The sequence below is a fragment of the Otolemur garnettii genome, unplaced genomic scaffold (genome assembly GCF_000181295.1).
Source record: "Otolemur garnettii isolate 467f Iridium unplaced genomic scaffold, OtoGar3 scaffold00276, whole genome shotgun sequence".
In the NCBI taxonomy this organism is placed as follows: domain Eukaryota; kingdom Metazoa; phylum Chordata; class Mammalia; order Primates; family Galagidae; genus Otolemur; species Otolemur garnettii.
The window spans coordinates 186,286-205,755 of record NW_003852671.1 but is presented as its reverse complement, the minus strand read 5'-3'; the positions used below and the strand labels follow the sequence as shown (position 1 = coordinate 205,755).

Sequence of the window (19,470 nt, the reverse complement as noted above, 5' to 3'; positions counted from 1 at the left end):
AAAGAATAAATGAGAAGGAACCAACAGAAAAATTCAGGGAACATGAAAAGCCAAAGTAGAGAAACTCCCCCAAGGGAACATGAGGCAGCTACTGCAGGAGACTCACCTACAAAGAGTTAATGGACTTGACACAAAGGGAATTTAAAATATGAATGATAAAGATAATAAAAGGAATGGATGAGAAAATAGAAAGACAGAAGACAAAGTCTGATGAGAGATGTAGAATATAGAAAGGATATGGCAGAGCTTAAGGAAATGAAGGAGACAATCAGGGAATGTAGAGATGCAGTAGAAGGTATCAAAATGGGTTAGACTGTGGAGAAGAAAGAACTTCAGAGCAAGAGAATAAAGTTTTTTAGTTAGCCCAGGTTGTTAAAAAGGCAGAAAAGAAGAGAGAGCAGAATAGGCTCTTAGAGAACTATGAGACTCCATGATGCATTCAAACATGTGAATAATAGGGATTATTAAAGGGGAAGAAGAGTGTCCCAAAGGAATGGAAGCCCTATTGGAGACTATCAAAAATGAAAACTTCCCAAGTTTTACTAAAGATTCCAACATACTCCTTTCAGATGGATATCATACCCCATGTCATCTAAGCTCAAACAGAGCCTCCCCAAAACACATTGTAATGAACCTGTCCAAAGTCAAGATGAAAGAAAAAAATTCCATAAGCAGCAGGAGTAAGCACCAACTGACCTACCGAGGCAGAGCCATTAGGATGACAGCAGACTTTTTAACTGAATCCTTCATAGCCAGAAGAGCATGGTCATCCACCTTCAACATTCTCTCTCTCTCTCTTTTTTTTTTTTTTTTGAGACAGAGTCTCACTGTGTTGCCCTCAATAGAGTGCTGTAGTGTTACAGCTCATAGCAACCTCAAACTCTTGGGCTTAAGCGATTCTCTTGCCTTAGCCTCCCAAGTAGCTTAGACTACAGGTGCCCGCCACAGTACCTGGCTGTTTTTTTGCTAAAGTTGTAATTGTTGTCTAGCTGGCCTGGGCTGGGTTTGAACCCACCAGCCTTGGTGTATGTGACTGGCGCTGTAACCACTGTGCTACAGGCACTGAGCCCACTATCAACATTCTTAAACAAAAACAATTTTCAGCCCAGAATTCTGTATCCTGCTAAACTAAGCTTCAAAATTGATGGAGAAATCAAATCTTTTGTGGATATACAAGCATTGAGGAAATTCACCACAATAAGACCAACTCTACAGGAAATACTTAGAAGTATTTTCTGCACTGACCATCACAATAGACCGCCAGCAAAGTAAACACCCAGAAACTAAAGATCAAAAGTTAGCTTCCACAATGGTGTAAAGGATAAAACTACACAATGGACTCTCACAAAATAAGATGAATGGAACTCCACCACCCTTATTAATTCTCTCAAAAATATCAATGGACTGAATTCACCACTGAAGAGGCACAGGCTGGCTGATTGGATAAAAAAGCAGAAGCCATTCATATGCTGTCTCCAGGAGATACACCTAGCCTTGAAGGACAAATCAAGACTCAAGGTTAAGGGATGGAAAACTGCATTTCAATCAAATGGAAATCAGAAGAAAGGAGGGGTTGCCATCTTATTTTCAGATACAAGCAGATTTAAAGCCACTAAGGTTAAGAAAGACAAAGATGGTCACTTTATACAGGTCAAATGAACAATACAATAAGAAGACATTTGAATTTTAAATATTTATGCACCCAACTTAAATGCTCCCAGATTTACGAAACAGACCTTGATGGGTCTGAGCAATTTGATATCCTATAACACCATAATAGTTGGGGACTTAACACCCCTCTGACAGAACTGGACAGATCCTCTAAACAGAAACTAAACAAAGATACAAAGGACTTATATGGACCCTAGAACAAATGGGATTAATAGACATATACAGAATACACCATCCCAAAGCTAAAGAATATACATTTTTCTCATCAGCCCATGGTACATACTCCCAAATCAACCACATCCTATGATACAAATCAAACCTCAGAAAAATTAAAAGAATAGAAATTATACCTTGTCTCTTCTCAGACCACAAGGCATTAAAGGTGGAATTCAACTCCCAAGAAGAACACTCATCCCCACACAAAGACTTGGAAATTAAACACCCTTATGCTGAATGATAGTTGGGTTCAGGAAGAGATAAAAGAGGAAATTATTAAATTTCTTGAACATAACAACAATGAAGAAACAAGATACACCAAAAGCAGCCTTAAGAGGGAATTTTTTTTTTTTTTGAGACAGAGCCTCAAGCTATCACCCTGGGTAGAGTGCTGTGGCATCACAGCTCACAGCAACCTCCAACTCTTGGGCTCAAGTGATTCTCCTGCCTCTGCCTCCCAAGTAGCTGGGACTACAGGCACCTGCCACAACACCCAGCTATTTTTTGGTTGCAGACATCATTGTTGTTTAGCAGGCCCCAGCTGGATTCGAACCTGCCAGCTCAGGTGTATATGGCTGGTGCCTTAGCTGCTTAAGCCACAGGTGCTGAGCCCTTAAGAGGGAATTTTATAGCATTAGATGCCTATATTCGAAAACCAGAAAGAGAGCACATCAACAAACTCATGAACCATTTTATAGAGTTAGAAAAAGAGCAATCTAATCCCAAACCCAGCAGAAGAAAAAAAAATAACCAAAATTAAATCAGAGACAAATGAAATTGAAAACAAAAGAATCATTCAGAAAATTAACAAAACAAAATATTGGTTTTTAGAAAAAAATAAATAAAATCAATGAACCCTTGGCCAGATTAACTTGAAACAGAAAAGTAAAATCTCTAATAACCTCAATCAGAAATGATAAAGGGGAAATAACAACAGATGCCACAGAGATATAAGAGATCATCTCCCAGTATTACAAGAAACTCCATGCCCAGAAATTTCACAATGTGAAGAAAATGTATTAATACCTGGAATCACACCCTCTCCCTAGACATAATCAAGAAGAAATAGATCTCTTGAACAGATCAATTTCAAGAACGGAGATCAAAGAAACAAGTCCTACCAGACTTTAGGATGTACTACGAGGCCATAGTGATCAAAACAGCATGGTATTGGCATAAAAATAGAGACAAAAAAAAAATAGAGACATAGACATCTGGAATTGAATAGAACATCATGAGATGAAACTAAAATCTTATAGCCACCTGATCTTTGATAGACCAAACAAAAACATACACTGGGGAAAAGCATCCCTATTCAATAAATGGTGTTTGGAGAACTGGATAACCACATGTAAAAGACTGTAACTGGACCCACACCTCTCACCACTTACAAAAATTGATTCAAGATGAATAAAATATTGAAATCTAAGGCATGAAACAATAAAAATCCTTAAAGAAAGTTTAGGGAAAACACTTGAAGATATCGGCCTTGGGAAAGATTTTATAAAGAAGACTTCTATGGCAATTGCAACAATGACAACAACAAAAATGAACAAGTGGGACTTAATTAAACTGAAAAGCTTCTGTACAGCTAAGGAAATGACAACCAAGGCAAATAGATGACCTTCAGAATGGGAAAAGATATTTGCATATTATGAACTGGACAAAAACTTGATAACTAGCATCTATGGAGAACTTAAAATAATCAACAAAAAAAGACCTAACAATACCTTATATCACTGGGCAAGAGACATGAATAGAACCTTCTCTAAAGAAGATAGATGAATGGCTAACAAACATATGAAAAAATGCTCATCATCCCTAATGATTAGAGAAATGCAAATCAAAACTACCCTGAGATATCACCTAACCCCAGTGAGAATGGCACAGTCTCAAAGCTGCAGATGCTGGCATGGATATGGGGAGAAGGGAACACTTTTCACTGCTGGTGGGACTACAAACTAATACAACCTTTTTGGAAGGAAGTATGGAGAATCCTAAAAGCACTCAAATTAGACCTTCCATTTGATCCTGCAATCCCATTACTAGACATCTACCCAGAAGAAAAAAAGTCCTTTTATCATAAGGACATTTGCACTAAACTGTTTATTGCAGCTCAATTTACAATTGCCAAAATGTGGAAATAGCCTAAATGCCCACCAAGTCAGGAATGGATTAACAAGCTGTGGTATATGTATACCATGGAATACTATTTAACTATTATTCAAATGGATTAATAAATTGTGGTATATGTATACCATGGAATATTATGCAGTCTTAAAAAAGATGGAGACTTTATCTCTTTTATGTTTACATGAATGAAGCTGGAATATATTCTTCTCAGCAAAGTATCTCAAAAATGGAATAAAAAGTATCAGTGTACTCAACTCTACTATGAAACCAATATATAAGCATCCACACTTGCATATGAATGCTATAACCCACCTACAGCCCAAGATGAAGGGGAAAGAGAAGGGTGGAGGGGAGGGTAATTGGTCCGACTACACCTATGGTTCATTTTATAAGGGTACATGTCAAATCTATGAAGTGTAGAGTATAAATGTCTTAACACAATAATTAAGAAAATGTGGTGAAGGCTATGTTAACCAGTTCGATGAAAGTATTTCAAATTGTATACCAGCACATTGTACCCCATAAAAGCATTAATGTACGCAGCTATGATTTAAAAAAAAAGATGGAGACTTTACATCTTTTGTATTAACCTGGATGGAGGTGGAACACATTTTTCTTAGTAGAGCATCACAAGAATGGAGAAGCAAGAATCCAATGTACTCAATTCTAATCTGAAGGTAGTAGATGAGCTACTACATGGGGGTCATGGTGTATGGCACACCTCTTGAGGGTGGGAGACAACTAGAAGAGGGACTTTATCTAACAAATGCAATCAGTGTAAACTAATTCTTTGTATCCTCAATGAATCCCAAACAATAATAATAAAAAAAATACAACCAGAAAAAAAAAGTTGTCGTTGTTGTTTAGCAGGCCTGGGCTGGGTTTGAACCTGCCAGCCCCAGTGTATGTGGCCGGTGCCCTAACCACTGACCTATGGGCGTTGAGCCAGAAATCTTATTTCTGATATCAGCAAATTTCAAGTCAAAGAAAGGTATATAGTGTCTTAGGTTAGGGAGCCCAAAAGCAGACCCCAAGGCATGGGTTTGAATGCAAGTAATTATTTGAGAGGTAATCCCAGGAAACACCAGTAGGAGAGTGGAAAAGTGATATGGGAAGGAAAGGATGCCAGTGAAGTGTACATTTGTTTCACTTCACTGGTTTCTTGTGGACAGCTAGAATGTAAATCTACTAAAGAACTCTGGAGCCAGTGGAACACAAGCTTAGAGTTATCCTTCTGAAAGGGTGAGAAAATTGGAATATTTACCCACGATATTAATTATCTATTGCCACATAATGAATTACCACAAATATAGCAGCTTAAACACCTATTTAGCAAACAAACATTTATTATCTCACAGTTATTGTGGGTCAGGAATTTGGGAGCAGCTTGGCTAGGCAGTGTTGATTCAGGGTCTTTTTTTTTTTTTTTTTCTTTTTTAAGAGAAATTTTATTTAGGAAGAAAAAAGAGAAAATTTACAGCACTTCCAAAGAGAGAAGGAGAAAAGGTGAGAGAGATCGGCTCAGGGTCTTTCATTAAGTTTTAGACAAGATGAAATAATCTGAAGGCTTGACTAGGACTGATGAGTGCTGTACTGAGATGATTCACTTACATAGCTGTTGGCGGGAAGCCCCAGACTCTTCTCACACAGATCTCTCTTTCCTGCTTTTTGAGACCGGATCTGTCTATATTACTCAGACTAGTCATGAACTCCTGAGTTCGAGTGATCCTCACACCTCATTCTCCTGTGTAGCTGGGACTGTGCCCAGCTACCATATATTTTTTGTTTGTTTTGCTTTGAACATTTGCTCAATCAGTAGAAAAGACAAATTAGGAAGTGTTGAGTCAGATATTTCTAGAAACCAAGATAGTTCCAGGCTGCATATCAGGCATCCTAAATGCCTATAAGCTGGTACCAATTTACTTAGTATCTGTGGGTGAAGTTTCATTTGTCTAAGAATTTTGAATCCCCAGTGTGTGTTGCAGTGGTTATTACAGTGGCTAAACTGACATCGTGCTAATTGCCAAAGATTTGGAGTTCTTCCATATTTGCAGGTTGTTGCATTTATTATCAATTTATTAAATTGCTAAATGCGTCAGACTAATAACAGGAAATACATTGAAATGGAAAACTTTAAATAATACCCCTGAGTATTCCTTGACGGCAAGTCATGAGATGATCACTTCAAAATCCTATGTCAATTGATAAAAATCCCAAAGCTTTCAAGCCTGAAATTTATCTTGTGCAGAATCCTGTGCCCTATAATTTCATACCCTACACTTCTGTTATCCAATATAAGAGGAGAATCAAATCATTAGAGGAGGTATGGAGTAGATGGTAAGCTGGGAAATTTAAACAGTGAGGTAAGTAGTTTTTATCTATAAACAGATGTCACCAATTATACATGAAGACTATTGCTTTGAATTTTTTTTTTTTGTTTTTTGACCCAGAGTCTCTGTTGCCTCTGGCTAGAGTGCCATGGTGTCAGCCTAGCTCACAGCAACCTTAAACATCTGGGTTTAGGTGATCCTCCTGCCTCAGCCTCCTGCATAGCTGGGACTACAGGCACCTGCCACAATACCTGACTAATTGTATTTTTAGTAGAGATGGGGTGTGTGTGTGTGTGTGTGTCTCACTCTTGCTCAGGCTTGTCTCAAACTCATGAGCTCAAGCCATCAGTCTGCCTTGGCCTCCCAGAGTGCTAGGATTACCGGCATGAGACACTATTGGCAAGCCTGCTTCCAACTTTAAAAGAGAGCCAAAGATTAGTAGAACCAATGGGTTGACTGATTTGATTGATAACACTGAGTTTAGCTCTCCCTGCCTCACCTTTATAAAGTGTTAATTATTGTTACTTATTCAAGGTGGGTGTTAAGGGAGGAAGAGAGGAGATAACAGGCTCTTCAAGGGAAGTTTATCTCCAAGTGTGAAAATGAAAGGTAGTCTCCCCATGTACACCTAAACTTTACCACATTCTCATCTTTAAGATCTGCAAAGAAGGTAATTGTATTCCCTCCAGAGAAACAGAGTCAACAGGTTTATATATACGTAAGATACAAGGTTAAACATATATATCATGTAGTGGTATCTCAATGCATGTGGAAGATTGGTTACAGGACCCCAGCATATAACCAAATCTGCACATACCAAAGTCCCGCAGTTAGCCTTGCAGAGCTTGTCTATGTGAAAATTGGCCCTCCATATACATGGCTTTCAAATCTTAGGAATGCTGTATTTTTGTTCTGCACTTATTTTGAAAATACTCCATATTTAAGTGGACCCATGCAGTTCAAACCTGTATTGTTCAAGGATCAATTGTATATACAGTATGTATAAGTGTGTGTATGTGTATATATGTGTATATATCTATATATGGGGGGAGAGAGAGAGAGAGAGAGAGAGAGAGAGAGAGATTTATTTGATTTAAGGAACTGGCTCATGAAATTATGAGACTGTGGTTTGGAAGGTCTGAAGTCTGTATGGCAAGCTAGCAGATTGGAAAGTCTAGAAGGAGTCAGTGTTACAGTCTTGAGTCTGAAGGCAGTCTGGAAATAGATTTTTTTTTTTTTTTTTTTTTTGCAACAGAGTTGCAAAGTGTGAAGACACTTTGGTGGGCAAAGGATTAGGCAATTGGGTCATACTCTTGTGTTGCTTGGTGGGCTTTTGGGTCTGCAGATGTGTGCTTATATGTGCACGTACTGAGCAAGACTATCTCAACCACTTCTCTGATATGTTGCTTAAGTGTGTGTTGAAAAGTTTAATAGCAGGCATTTTAACTTTTGTGAGTTACTTTAGCCTCTCTTCTGCAGGAGGAGTCAGCTTACTTTTTCATTGTGTTGCTCTCTACAAAGGCACCTACATACACAGACACCTACACAGACACACAAACACCTAACACAAATATACACACCCTCCAGGATTCTTCAAGATATCTGGGATTATGACTTGTCACCTTTATGCTTTGCCACAGCATTTGTTTCTTTTTCCTAGAAAAAATGTCATAGGATTATGGAGTTTCGGGGTTGGAAGGAGATCAAGGCCATCACTTCCTTATGCTTCTTTGTATTGGAATCCCTAGCAGAGTGCTTAGAATATAGCAGCTCCTTGCAAATGTTTAGGGGATGAATGTTGTTGAATACAGTACAACCTTCCAAAGAAAGATGAAATAATTTTTACTGGCTGATGATCATGTAGTCTTTGCTTGTTTCTCTGACCAATGGAAGTCCTCAACTATCATCAAAGAAGGTCTGTGCTCTGGCAGTCGGCTTGCATATTAGATTTGGGCTGTTCTGGATAATACATGGAAGACTATAATTGAGGCATGGTAGCTCTGCTTCTCTTGGCTCTCCTACCAAAAGGGTCACTTTCTGGGACACAATGTTCCATGACTACGTGTCTGTAATATTATTAGTAACATATGGAGATGTGATGTTGAATGCTTTCTCTGTATGCAGAGGCAAGGACATCATTTGGTTTTTACCCCAAACAACTTTCACCTCTGAAACTTTAGTTTCCTTCCTTAGAGTTTTTTCCCCCTGTTTTGCAACTTACACTGTGAAGAATCAAATCTATAAAAAAGAAACTGAATTCAATATGTTGTAAAGAATAAAACTTTTTTAAAACCCTAAGTTTAATATACTAAGAGATTTAGGAATTAATCTAACTCAGCTCTCTGCAGCTAATAGTTAAGTAATGGAAAGACCAAGGGGCAGGAGAACTGGGACAGAGTCCAATCCTGCCATGCAAAGGCTGGGCAAGTCATAGAACATTTCTGGACTTTAACTGCATTCTATTTTATTTGGGATATCAACCTGCCAAAATTTAGAGTATGTTTGTATGAGCATTTACCTTGTCTGTTTTTTAGGATTTAAGCCCCTGGCATTCCACTGATGTAGGCAGGTCTCTGATACCAGATCCATCTATGCAAGATCTTGGCAGCTCAGAATTTTGAAAATTCATTTGAGGCTAAAAGAATAATGATCTACTATAATGGAAAATCAGGTTCCTCTTGGCAAAAATACCTTCTCTACGTTTGTCTTTGCCAACAGTCGAAACTTGTCCTGAAAGAGAGTTTAGGTGGAAATAGAAGAGGCAGAGAAAGGTAGGGTTTGGGTATCTCTGAGGAAATAGCAAAGATTCCCCAGGCTGAAATGGGGGAATGAGGAAGTAATGGATTTTATAACTATCTCCTAGGGGTCAAATCATATCAAACAATTTAAAGAATTAAGTTTCTTAAGTAACTTATTAGCTCCAGTGTGAAGGAAGGATTGGATTTGTTTTCAGGCTACTTAAGAAGTTCAATTAAAAAAATATACATATATATCTATGGTGTACAAGGCATCTGCTGAGTGCTGCAAGAGATAATTCGTGTGCGGTTATTACTTTTTAACAAAATTTTAGTTTAATGGGGAGCAAAAAGAAATATCTTACTTTCTTTTATAGTTAAAGATCATAAAAGATGGTGTTAGGAAAATTTCCTTTTCTTTTTCTGAGACAGAGTCTCCCTCTATCATGTCACCCTGGCTAGATTACAGTGGCATTTGTCATAGCTCACGTGATCCTCCTGCTTCAGCCTCCCTCTGGAGCAACAGGGACTGTAGGTATGAACCACCATGACCACACCCAGCCAATTTTTCTATTTTTTTCTAGTGATAGCTTTTCTCTCTTGTTCAGGCTGGTCTCAAACTCTTTTTGAGCTCAAGTAATTCTCCTGCCTCTGTCAACCAGAGTGTTAGGATTACAGGTGTGAGCTACCATGCTCAGCCAATTGCACAGAGAAAGTAAATGATAAATAATATTTTCAGAGTCAAAATGAAGTAAGTTGGACACATTTGATTAGAGAAGCTGTTTTATGAGCAGAAGGAAAAGAATAAATAAACACAAAGATTTTGGACAATAAGTGGAAGTAATACGCCTGGAGGATAGTGACTTGCTTGGCTGGTGAGATGAATACACAGGAGGAAAATGAAAGGACACTAGGCTGGAAAAATAAGCATGTATCAGATTGTTGCAGGTTTTGAATGTGCATTTACTTTGATAGGAGAAGTCAAATATTGAATGATTTTAGCTGGAAGTTGTGGGTTTTAGAATATTAATTTGATATTATCAGTGGATTAGTTGAAAGAGCCAACTAATAATGGGTAAGTGTTTTGGGCAATTTATTTGTGCTCATCAAGGCTCACTGATCTCACACAAAAGACCAAAACAATGATGCCTATGCCTTAGTGTGGTTGTGGTTAAGCAGAATGCTGTACATGAAGTGTCTGGCATGGCTCCTAATACGCAATGTTAACAATTATTATTTAACTGGTTTATAATTTATATTCTCTGACAGTAAGTAAGCAATTCAGATAGAAATATAAAATTATTTCAGTTGGTTTCATTCCTATAATATTAAAGGTGAATTGGCTTTCATTTTCCCTGAAGCTTCCCCCAAAGGTGACGGCATGGGCACTTTCAACCGAACAAGAGTGACTGAATTTATCTTCTTGGGACTCACTAATAACTGGATGTTGGAGATACTGTTTTTCAATGCATTCTCAGTGACTTATGTGCTAATCCTTTTGGGGAATATGCTCATTGTCATTACCATAATCTTTACTCCACGTCTCCATACCCCCATGTATTTCTTCCTGAGCAATCTGTCCTTTATTGACATCTGCCATTCATCTGTCACTGTGCCCAAGATGCTGAAGGATTTGCTTTCAGAGAGAAAGACCATTCCCTTTGACAACTGCATTGCACAGCTCTTCTTCCTACATCTTTTCGCCTGTGCTGAGATCTTTCTGTTGACTATCATGGCTTATGATCGATATGCAGCTATCTGTACTCCATTACACTACCCCAATGTGATGAACATGAGAGTCTGCCTAGAGCTTGTCTTTGCTTTTTGGATCGGGGCTACTGTTCACTCACTAGTGCAGACCTTCTTGACCATTCGTTTACCTTATTGTGGCCCCAACATTATTAATAGCTACTTCTGTGATGTGCCTCCTGTCATCAAGCTGGCCTGCACGGATACGTACCTCACGGGAGTGCTGATTGTGTCCAATAGTGGAACCATCTCCCTCACTTGTTTCTTGGCTTTGGTTACCTCCTATATGGTTATCCTGGTTTCTCTTCGAAAAAAGTCAGCTAAAGGGCGCCGGAAAGCCCTGTCTACTTGCTCTGCCCACTTCATGGTGGTTGCTCTCTTCTTTGGGCCATGTATCTTCATCTACACTCGGCCAGACACCAGCTTCTCCATGGACAAGGTGATCTCTGTCTTCTACACAGTGGTTACCCCTTTGCTAAATCCCCTCATTTACACCTTAAGGAATGAGGAGGTAAAAAGTGCCATGAAGCAGCTCAGGCAGAGACAAGTATTTTTCATGAAATCTTATACATGATAGGAACTGGGATTGCAGATATAACTGTGGCCACATTCTTAGAGAGAGAGCAAAAAGGAAGTCAAAATCGTTCTGTAAAATGGCCTGAAGCAGGTTAGACTTCAGCTTAGAGACAGGGAATTATTAAGAATTAAGGAAAAGATTATTGTAGAACCTGGAAGGAAAAAGAACCCAGGAATGTTTGAAGAAGGCTTCTGTTCGACCAGTAAAATATTACAATTTGGGGAACTCAGCGCAGTCTCAGTTGCAGGAATGGGCACCCCTGTGAGCAGCTATGCTTTTGATTCATGCTGTTTTGTGGGTTATTGCCATCAGGGAGCAATACTTGCGTTTTATAAATTGTAATGGTTTTGGTTTTACTTTCAAAAATATTTTTAAATTGTATTACTAAGCCTTTACTTATTTATATTGAGTTAAAATTTGTTGCTTTTGAATATGATTCTCTTATTATCATATGTGTTTTTTGTAGTACTTTTGACAAAATCAAGGTGGCTATGTATAAATAATTAAAAAAATACTGGGACTGCATCTACAGTGCATCTTACAAGAGTACATGTTAAATTTACTCAGTGTAAAATATAAATGTCTTAACATGTAACTAAGAAAATATGGTGAAGTCTATGTTAACCAGATGAAAATATTTCAAATTGTATCTAAAACCAGCACATTGTACCCCACGATTGCATTAATGCATATAGCTATGACTTAATAAAAAAATACTTTATAGGCTTGGCACCCATAACATAGTGGTTAAGGTGCTAGCCACATACACCCAGGCTGACAGGTTTGAACCCAGCCTGGGTCAGCTAAACAACAATGACGACTGCAACAAAAAGATGGCCAGGTGTTGTGGCAGGGACCTGTGGTCCTGGTTACTTGGGAGACTGAGGCAGGAGAGTCGCTTAAGCCCAAGAGTTTCAGGTTGCTGTGAGCTGTGACGTCATAACACTCTACCAAGGGGACCATGGTGAGACTCTGTCACTCCCCCCAAAAAATAAATAAAAATACTTTATAAACAAATTATTTTAAAAATTAACTTTATTAAGGTAAAATTAATAAAATATGTATTATTACAGATGAAAATGACTAACATTGCTGAGAAAAATTAAATTAAAGAAGACCTAAATAAAGAAATATTCCATTCCATAGATGGGAGGTTGAATATGTCTAAGATGTTCATTAGATTGATCTACAGAGTCAATTCAATCCCAATGTAAGTTTCAGCATTTTCCTTTGTAAAAGTAGACATGTTTTTTCTAAAATGTATGTGAAAATGCAAAGGATCTGAGATAGCAAAACAATTTTGAAAAAGAACCTTAAGGGCTCATACTACACAATTTCAATATGTACTATGAAGCTAAAATAACCAAGATATATAATATTAATCAATGGAACAAAATTAAGAATCCAAAGAATAAATTCAGATGTAAAGCATCCATTATTTTAAACATACATGCCAAGATAATTCAATGGGGAAAGAATAATCTTTTCAAATGGTACTTGATCTACCAGATAGATAAAATAATAAATCTCAACCTTTATCCCACACCATATGAAATATATAAAGTAAACTCAAAATTATCATAGGCATAGGCACAGTGGTTCAGGCTTGTAATTTCAGCACTATGGGACACTGAGACAAGAGGATCCCTTGAAGACAGGAGTTCAAGGCCAGCCTGAGCAACATAGCAAGATTCCATTTTTACAGGAAAAAAAAAAAGAATTAAAATAAATAATTAGGGTGGCACCTGTAGCTTAGTGGGTAGAGCACCAGCCACATACACCAAGGGTGGTGGGTTTGATCCTGGCCCGGGCCAACTAAAACAACAATGACAACTGCAACAACAACAACAACAAAAAAGCCAGGCATTGTGGTGGGCGCCCATAGTCCTAGCTACTTGGGAGGCAAGGCAAGAAAATCGCTTAAACCCAAGAGTTTGAGGTTGCTGTGAGCTGTGATGCCACAGCACTCTACCCAGGGAGACAGCTTGAGACTGTCTCAAAAAAATAATTAATTAATTAGCTGGGCCTGGTGACATGCACCTCTAGTCTAAGGTGACCAGATGTCCCGCTTTTGGTGGGACAGTCCCAATTTTTAACAATTTGTCCTGTGTCCTGTGGCATTTTTAAAAAGTCCCAATTTTTGGAAAGAATGCCCAACAAGCTAGGGAACAGAGGGAGAACAGGAAGGGAATATATGGTTTTCGGCTGCCATGTGGCTATTTCACCAGGATATGAGTTTTATATTATTTTTGTTAATTTTAGAATGTTAAACTTTAATAATAACAAATAATCGTTGAGAACTGATTATCAAGAACTGCTTATCAAAGTTCGCACTGTTGATCAGTTGTTAGAATTCCACCACCATTGTTTGGACTTAATGAACAATGGCATTTTTTGGCATTGTCAATGAGAAAAACATTTTGTAACTGTCTCTCAGACCATACACACGTACTGCGTGCTAGTGCTAGTTAAACAAGTGATGTCAACAAATCAGCTATTCAGTTAACTTAGGTAAGTAATTTATTTATTTATTTCATGAATTTAGCAGACAATACCCATATTATTTATATTTTATAGTGGCGGCAAAAAGTCTAGCGCTGGCCTTGAAAGTGACACTTACGACTTACAAGGTATCATTATTAAATATACATATATTGATAAGGAAAAAAAATTAAATCTTTCTTATAGTTTTGAAAATGGGGAAGGCCAAGATCAAGATGCTGACAAGTTCAGTGTCCAGTACAGCTGCTCTCTCTGCTTCCAAGAGGGTAACTTGTTGCTGCATCTTCTCATGAGGAGGAAAACTGTGTCCTCATATGGTGGAAGAGACAGAAGGGCAAGAGGGGTAAACTCCCTCCACTAAGACCTTTTCTTAAGAAATACATTTCCATTACTTATAGTTTACCCAGTCTGTGGTATTTTGTTTTTTTTGAGACAGAGCCTCAAGCTGTCCCCCTGGGTAGAGTGCCGTGGCATTACAGCTCACAGCAACCTCCAACTCCTGGGCTCAAGCGAGTCTCCTGCCTCCGCCTCCCAAGTAGCTGGGACCACAGGTGCCCGCCACAACGCCCGGCTATTTTTTGGTTGCAGCCGTCATTGTTGTTTGGCGGGTCCAGGCTGGGGATTCGAACCCGCCACCTTAGGTGTACGTGACTGGTGCCTTAGCCGGTTGAGCTATAGGCGCCGAGCCTGTGGTATTTTGTTATAGCAGCACAAACATACTAACACATATGGCGAGTTATATTGATTGGCTTTCTAAAGTTAACCCACCCCTCTTTGTTGGAATAAACTTTACTTAGTTATAATGGACTGTCCTTTTCAAATATTGCTGAATTTAATTTGCTAGTATTTTGTTAAGCATATTTAAACCTATGTTCATGGGATTATTGATTTGATTTTTTTCTTGTATTTTTTATTGATATATCATAGTTGTACATAGTTTTGGGGTCCATGTGATATTTTGATACGTATATCAATGATTCTTGTAATGTCTTGTCTCAGTTTGGTATCAGTAATATTGGCTTCATAAAATGAGTTAGTAAATGTTTCTTCCTCGTGTGTTTTCAGAAAAAATTATATAATATTTTTATTATTCTTTTAACATTTGATGGAATGTGCTAGTGAAACTGGAGGTTTTCACTGGAGAGAGAGAAAAGGACTCAGACAGCAAAGTTATATAAGAAACTTGAGAGCCAATAGGTGTGGATTAATTATGAGTGAAGAATGAAATGAACAGAATATGATAAGGGATATATGCCTGGGAGGGGAAATGAAAATTGTAGCATGTTTTAATGACTAGATTGGAAACTTAAGATTTTATTTAATGGTAGTGAGAGGTGTATTCTTTTATCCATGATCTGTATAGAGCTGGGGGAATCCTTTTTTTTTGAATCTACATAAATGTTACAATGTATGACTCTTATAACTTTGTGCCTTAGATAGTAACGGGGACCCAAGGATGTTAGAGAATAAAGAAGGAACTGTGGGTACCTGAAATATCCTGCTAGTATAAAGCACTAGTGACTCATCTGGCCCCAGGCTGTGGAAAGCTGGCTGTGGATGGCAGCTTGGAAAATGCTTAGGGAGTGATCCCAGCCACTTCTCCTCCTCTAACAACATTCTTTCCACCTGTCAGAAGTCATGTAGCTCATGTGTCCTTGTTATCGGCAAGTACAGTTTTTCCTCTTTAAGGATGATCTCTACCCCATATGTTAAGATTTATGCAGCCTTGTTAAGACACTGTATAAATAAAGCTGTTTTAAGGGTTCAGGTGCTGGCTGAAGCTATCAGCTGCATCAGTCCTCCCGATGCCATCCTATCTCTTGTCTAGTGTGTGTTTTGTTCTGTGTTTGTCCTTCTTCCTTATTTCCCACTTCCATATTTCCCACTCAGGTCAACTCTCCCTCCTTGCACTGGGTCATGAGAGGTCCTTATCTTGTGCTGGTATATGACACCAGGCTGTGGTCATTATTTTCCTTTTGAGCTCCTGAGTCTGGCTATTATAGATTCCATGTCATTCTCACCATCTGCATCTTCTAACATTGATTTTTTATTTTTTTTGAGACAAAGTCTCAGTATGTCACCCTGGGTAGAGTGCCTTAGTGTTACAGCTCACAGGACTTCAAACTCTTGGGTTCTAGTCATCCTCTTGCTTCAGTCTCCCGAGTTACTGGGACTACAGACTCCAGCCACAATGCCTGGCTTATTTTTCTTATTTTTAGTAGAGACAGGGGTCTTGATCTTGCTCAGGTTGGTCTTGAACTCCTGAGCTTAAGCAGTCCACCCACCTTGGCCTCCCAGACTGTTAGGATTCCAAGTGTGAGTCACTGAGCCTGGCCACATTGATTCTTTTCATCCTGTAACACATAGTGGTCTAGAAGAGTGTCTCTCAAATATAGTGTGTATATAAACCACCAGAGGATCTTTTTACTGTGGAAATTTTGATAAAGTCTTGACTAGGGTGTGGTATTCTGTATTTCTTTTCTTTTCTTTTTTTTTTTTTGAGATAGAGTCTTACTACCTCACTCTCAGTAGAGTGTTATGGCATCACAGCTCATAGCAACCTCCAACTCTTGGGTATGAGTAATTCTCTTGCTTCAGTCTCCCAAGTAGCTGGGACTACAGGTGCCTGCCACAACGCCCAGCTATTTTTTGTTTTTGTTGTCATTTTTGTTTAGCAGGCTTGGACTGGGTTCGAATGCACCAGCCCTGGTGCATGTTGCTGGCACCTTACCCACTGAGCTACAGGCGCTGAGGTGGATTCTGTCTTTCTAATAAGCTTTGAGGTGATTCTGATGCTGCTGGTCCAAAGACCACAGTTGGGGCCAGGCGTGGTTGCCATATGAAATAGTTAAATGTCAACTTTAATGAAGTTAATGGAATGAAATAGAGTTCACTTAAGACTGTTGTAAAAATATATATGATCTTTCTTTGCTTATTCTGAAAGGAATTTAGAATGGATTGGGGCCTGAGGGTCACTAGTCTCATGATATTCTACTAACTTGTAGATGTAATGCTTATGAGGATTCTGGATAATTGGATAAGACAATATGGACATCCATATCATAGGGACACACCGTACAGAGTGAAAGACCCACTAACTCTAAGAGGTAATAAATGAGTGAAATGACAGAAAGTGCTTCAAAGGAATCAGAAGCAGTCTATTACCCAAACTGAGAAATGCTCATGAAAATGCCTAACTATTGTTACTTCAAATTGATAAACATGTAGAATATTGTCAGTCTCCAATGATTTGCATATAAACCTAAGTCTATATATCGGAATGTAGGTATCTTAACTTCTCAATGAAGTTGAGATATCACTACTATACACATGTTAGTGTATAGAAAAATAATAGTTAGTTAGAGATAGGTAGTTAGAAAAATAATCTAATTATACCCTTACTTTCTGTCCTTTTATCTGCACAGGTATTCATACCTATTAGTATCTTAAGGCAGAAATAAATTCCCAACTCCTTATTTGTTTATTTGTATTATAGCAATATGTGTATTACTCTATTATATTGAAGATGGGACAGTCTGAGAAATTCACGTGTTGAATACAGATCTTCTGAACAAATTTACATATATATGCACATATATATATACACAGGGTGTCTACAAAGTTCATGTGCAATTTACAGTGTAAAACCATTTTACATCATCTGTAATGATTCCCCCATCCTCTTTAAATCAACCACAGAGCCAAAAGTCGAGATATTTTCATTTTATTCTTTACTTTCTACTTAATGAATAACTAATTACTAAACATTTTTGTCTTATTTCTGAATCTGAAATGCCTTTTCTGTGAAATAGAGAATAAATGTTTTATTTTACCTCCCCAGAGAGTTGCGAATGTTAATGTGATTGTAAATGGGTAGTGTTAGAAATTTTGCTACTATGAAAAAAAGTAAGCAAATATGACATCATTGACTTGTTATAGTTTCACCAGCTATAATGTTAGTGATTGTCATGAACATCATTTTCTCTGTTACATTGCATGAGTTCCTCTGTGCAGCTGATTCTTGCACAAAGTCATTCCATCCAGGCTCTTTAGAAAACTATTTCTCATGTCTGTTATTGCTTATAATAAAAGAATATTTATTTTGTACAAACTCTATAATTCTCAGACTTAGTTATTCCACCAACCAGTCTAAATAAATATCGTTTCATACTATCCAAAGAGTAATCTTGGAGCAAGAGACTCCTCTATTAATTATTAACTTTGACTATTGGAAATTGATTTATAATACCCAGAAAATCCTACAGAATGCCTTCATAATCATGCCTCTATCACTGAAATGGCTGTATCGCTTGAATTTCCTTCCCAACACATTTCCTGGAAAAAATAAAAATTTTCCTCTTAAAAAGTATGAGATGAGGGACAGGCACGGTGGCTCACACCTATAATCCTAGCACTCTGGGAGGCTGAGGCAGGTAGATTGCTTGAGCTCAGGAGTTCAAGACCAGTTTAAGCAAGAGCAAGACTCCCATCTCTACTAGAAATAGAAAAACTAGTCAGGCATTGTGGTGGGCGTTTGTTACCTCAGCTTCTTGGGAGGCTGAGGCAAGAGGATCTCTTGAGCCCAAGAGTTCAAGGTTGCTATGACACCATGGCACTTTACCCAGAGTGACAAAGTGAGATTCTGTCTCAAAAAAAAAAAAAGTATGATATGAGTATTGTGGCAGAAATAATACTCATCTCAGGCTTATTGATCACATTCCCACTGATTGCCTGGGAAATCCCAGCTGCATTTAAACATGCCTTTCTCATTGATGGGGTCAGAATGAATTATTGATTCCCAAGGTGCCACATACTTTTGTATATATGAATATGAGATACCATTGCCTGCAATATCCTCTATTCTCCCAGTCCACCTAGCCCACGCCACTCTGCTGCAATTTGGGCTACCACAACTAGATTTAAGCTGTTGGATTATAGACCATGTTTTACTCAAGTTGCTATTTTCTACCAGCTTTTAGAGCAATATTGGCTGGCTATTAAATATTTAATACTAAATTTTTAGTTGAATGAATTCTCTACATAGTAACTACAAGAACTGTATTGAAACCTGAATGATTTCATGCCACTTCTAAGCTTAAACCATTCTGGTGGCTTCTCATTTTACTGAAAAAGATTCCAAACTACTTAAGAGAACATGGAAGGATTCTTTTTGCTTCTCCAATATCATTCCCTTGCCACTCTCTACCTTACAGTCTGAGCAGTAATCACACTGATGGTTAACTTCTTGGAACAAGCCAAGGTCCTTCTCAAGATAGGGTCTTTTCATCCACCATTTGGATGGCCTAGAATGTCCATCACCTCCTTTTTCTCATGGTTAGCTCCTTTTCATTTTTTACTATCTTAGCTTAAATGTAACTTCCTCACAGAAGAGGCCCTCCTTGACCATTGAATCTAAAGATAGTCACTTCTACATTCTCTCATAGAACCTGGCTCTGATCTTTTATGCGGCGGTTCTCAACCTGTGGGTCACGACCCACAGGAACTATATTAAAAGGCCATGGCATTAGGAAGGTTGAGAACCACTGTTTTATACCTT

General features: G+C 38.2%; 1 protein-coding gene across 1 annotated transcript; it reads left to right on the top strand.

Annotated features, from left to right (window-relative positions):
* Positions 1 to 10,466: 10,466 nt before the first annotated feature.
* On the top strand, positions 10,467 to 11,408 carry LOC100958246 (olfactory receptor 4E2). The gene has a single exon (XM_003803029.1). The coding sequence runs from the start codon at positions 10,467 to 10,469 to the stop codon at positions 11,406 to 11,408; it is 942 nt and encodes a 313-aa protein (XP_003803077.1).
* Positions 11,409 to 19,470: the final 8,062 nt, after the last annotated feature.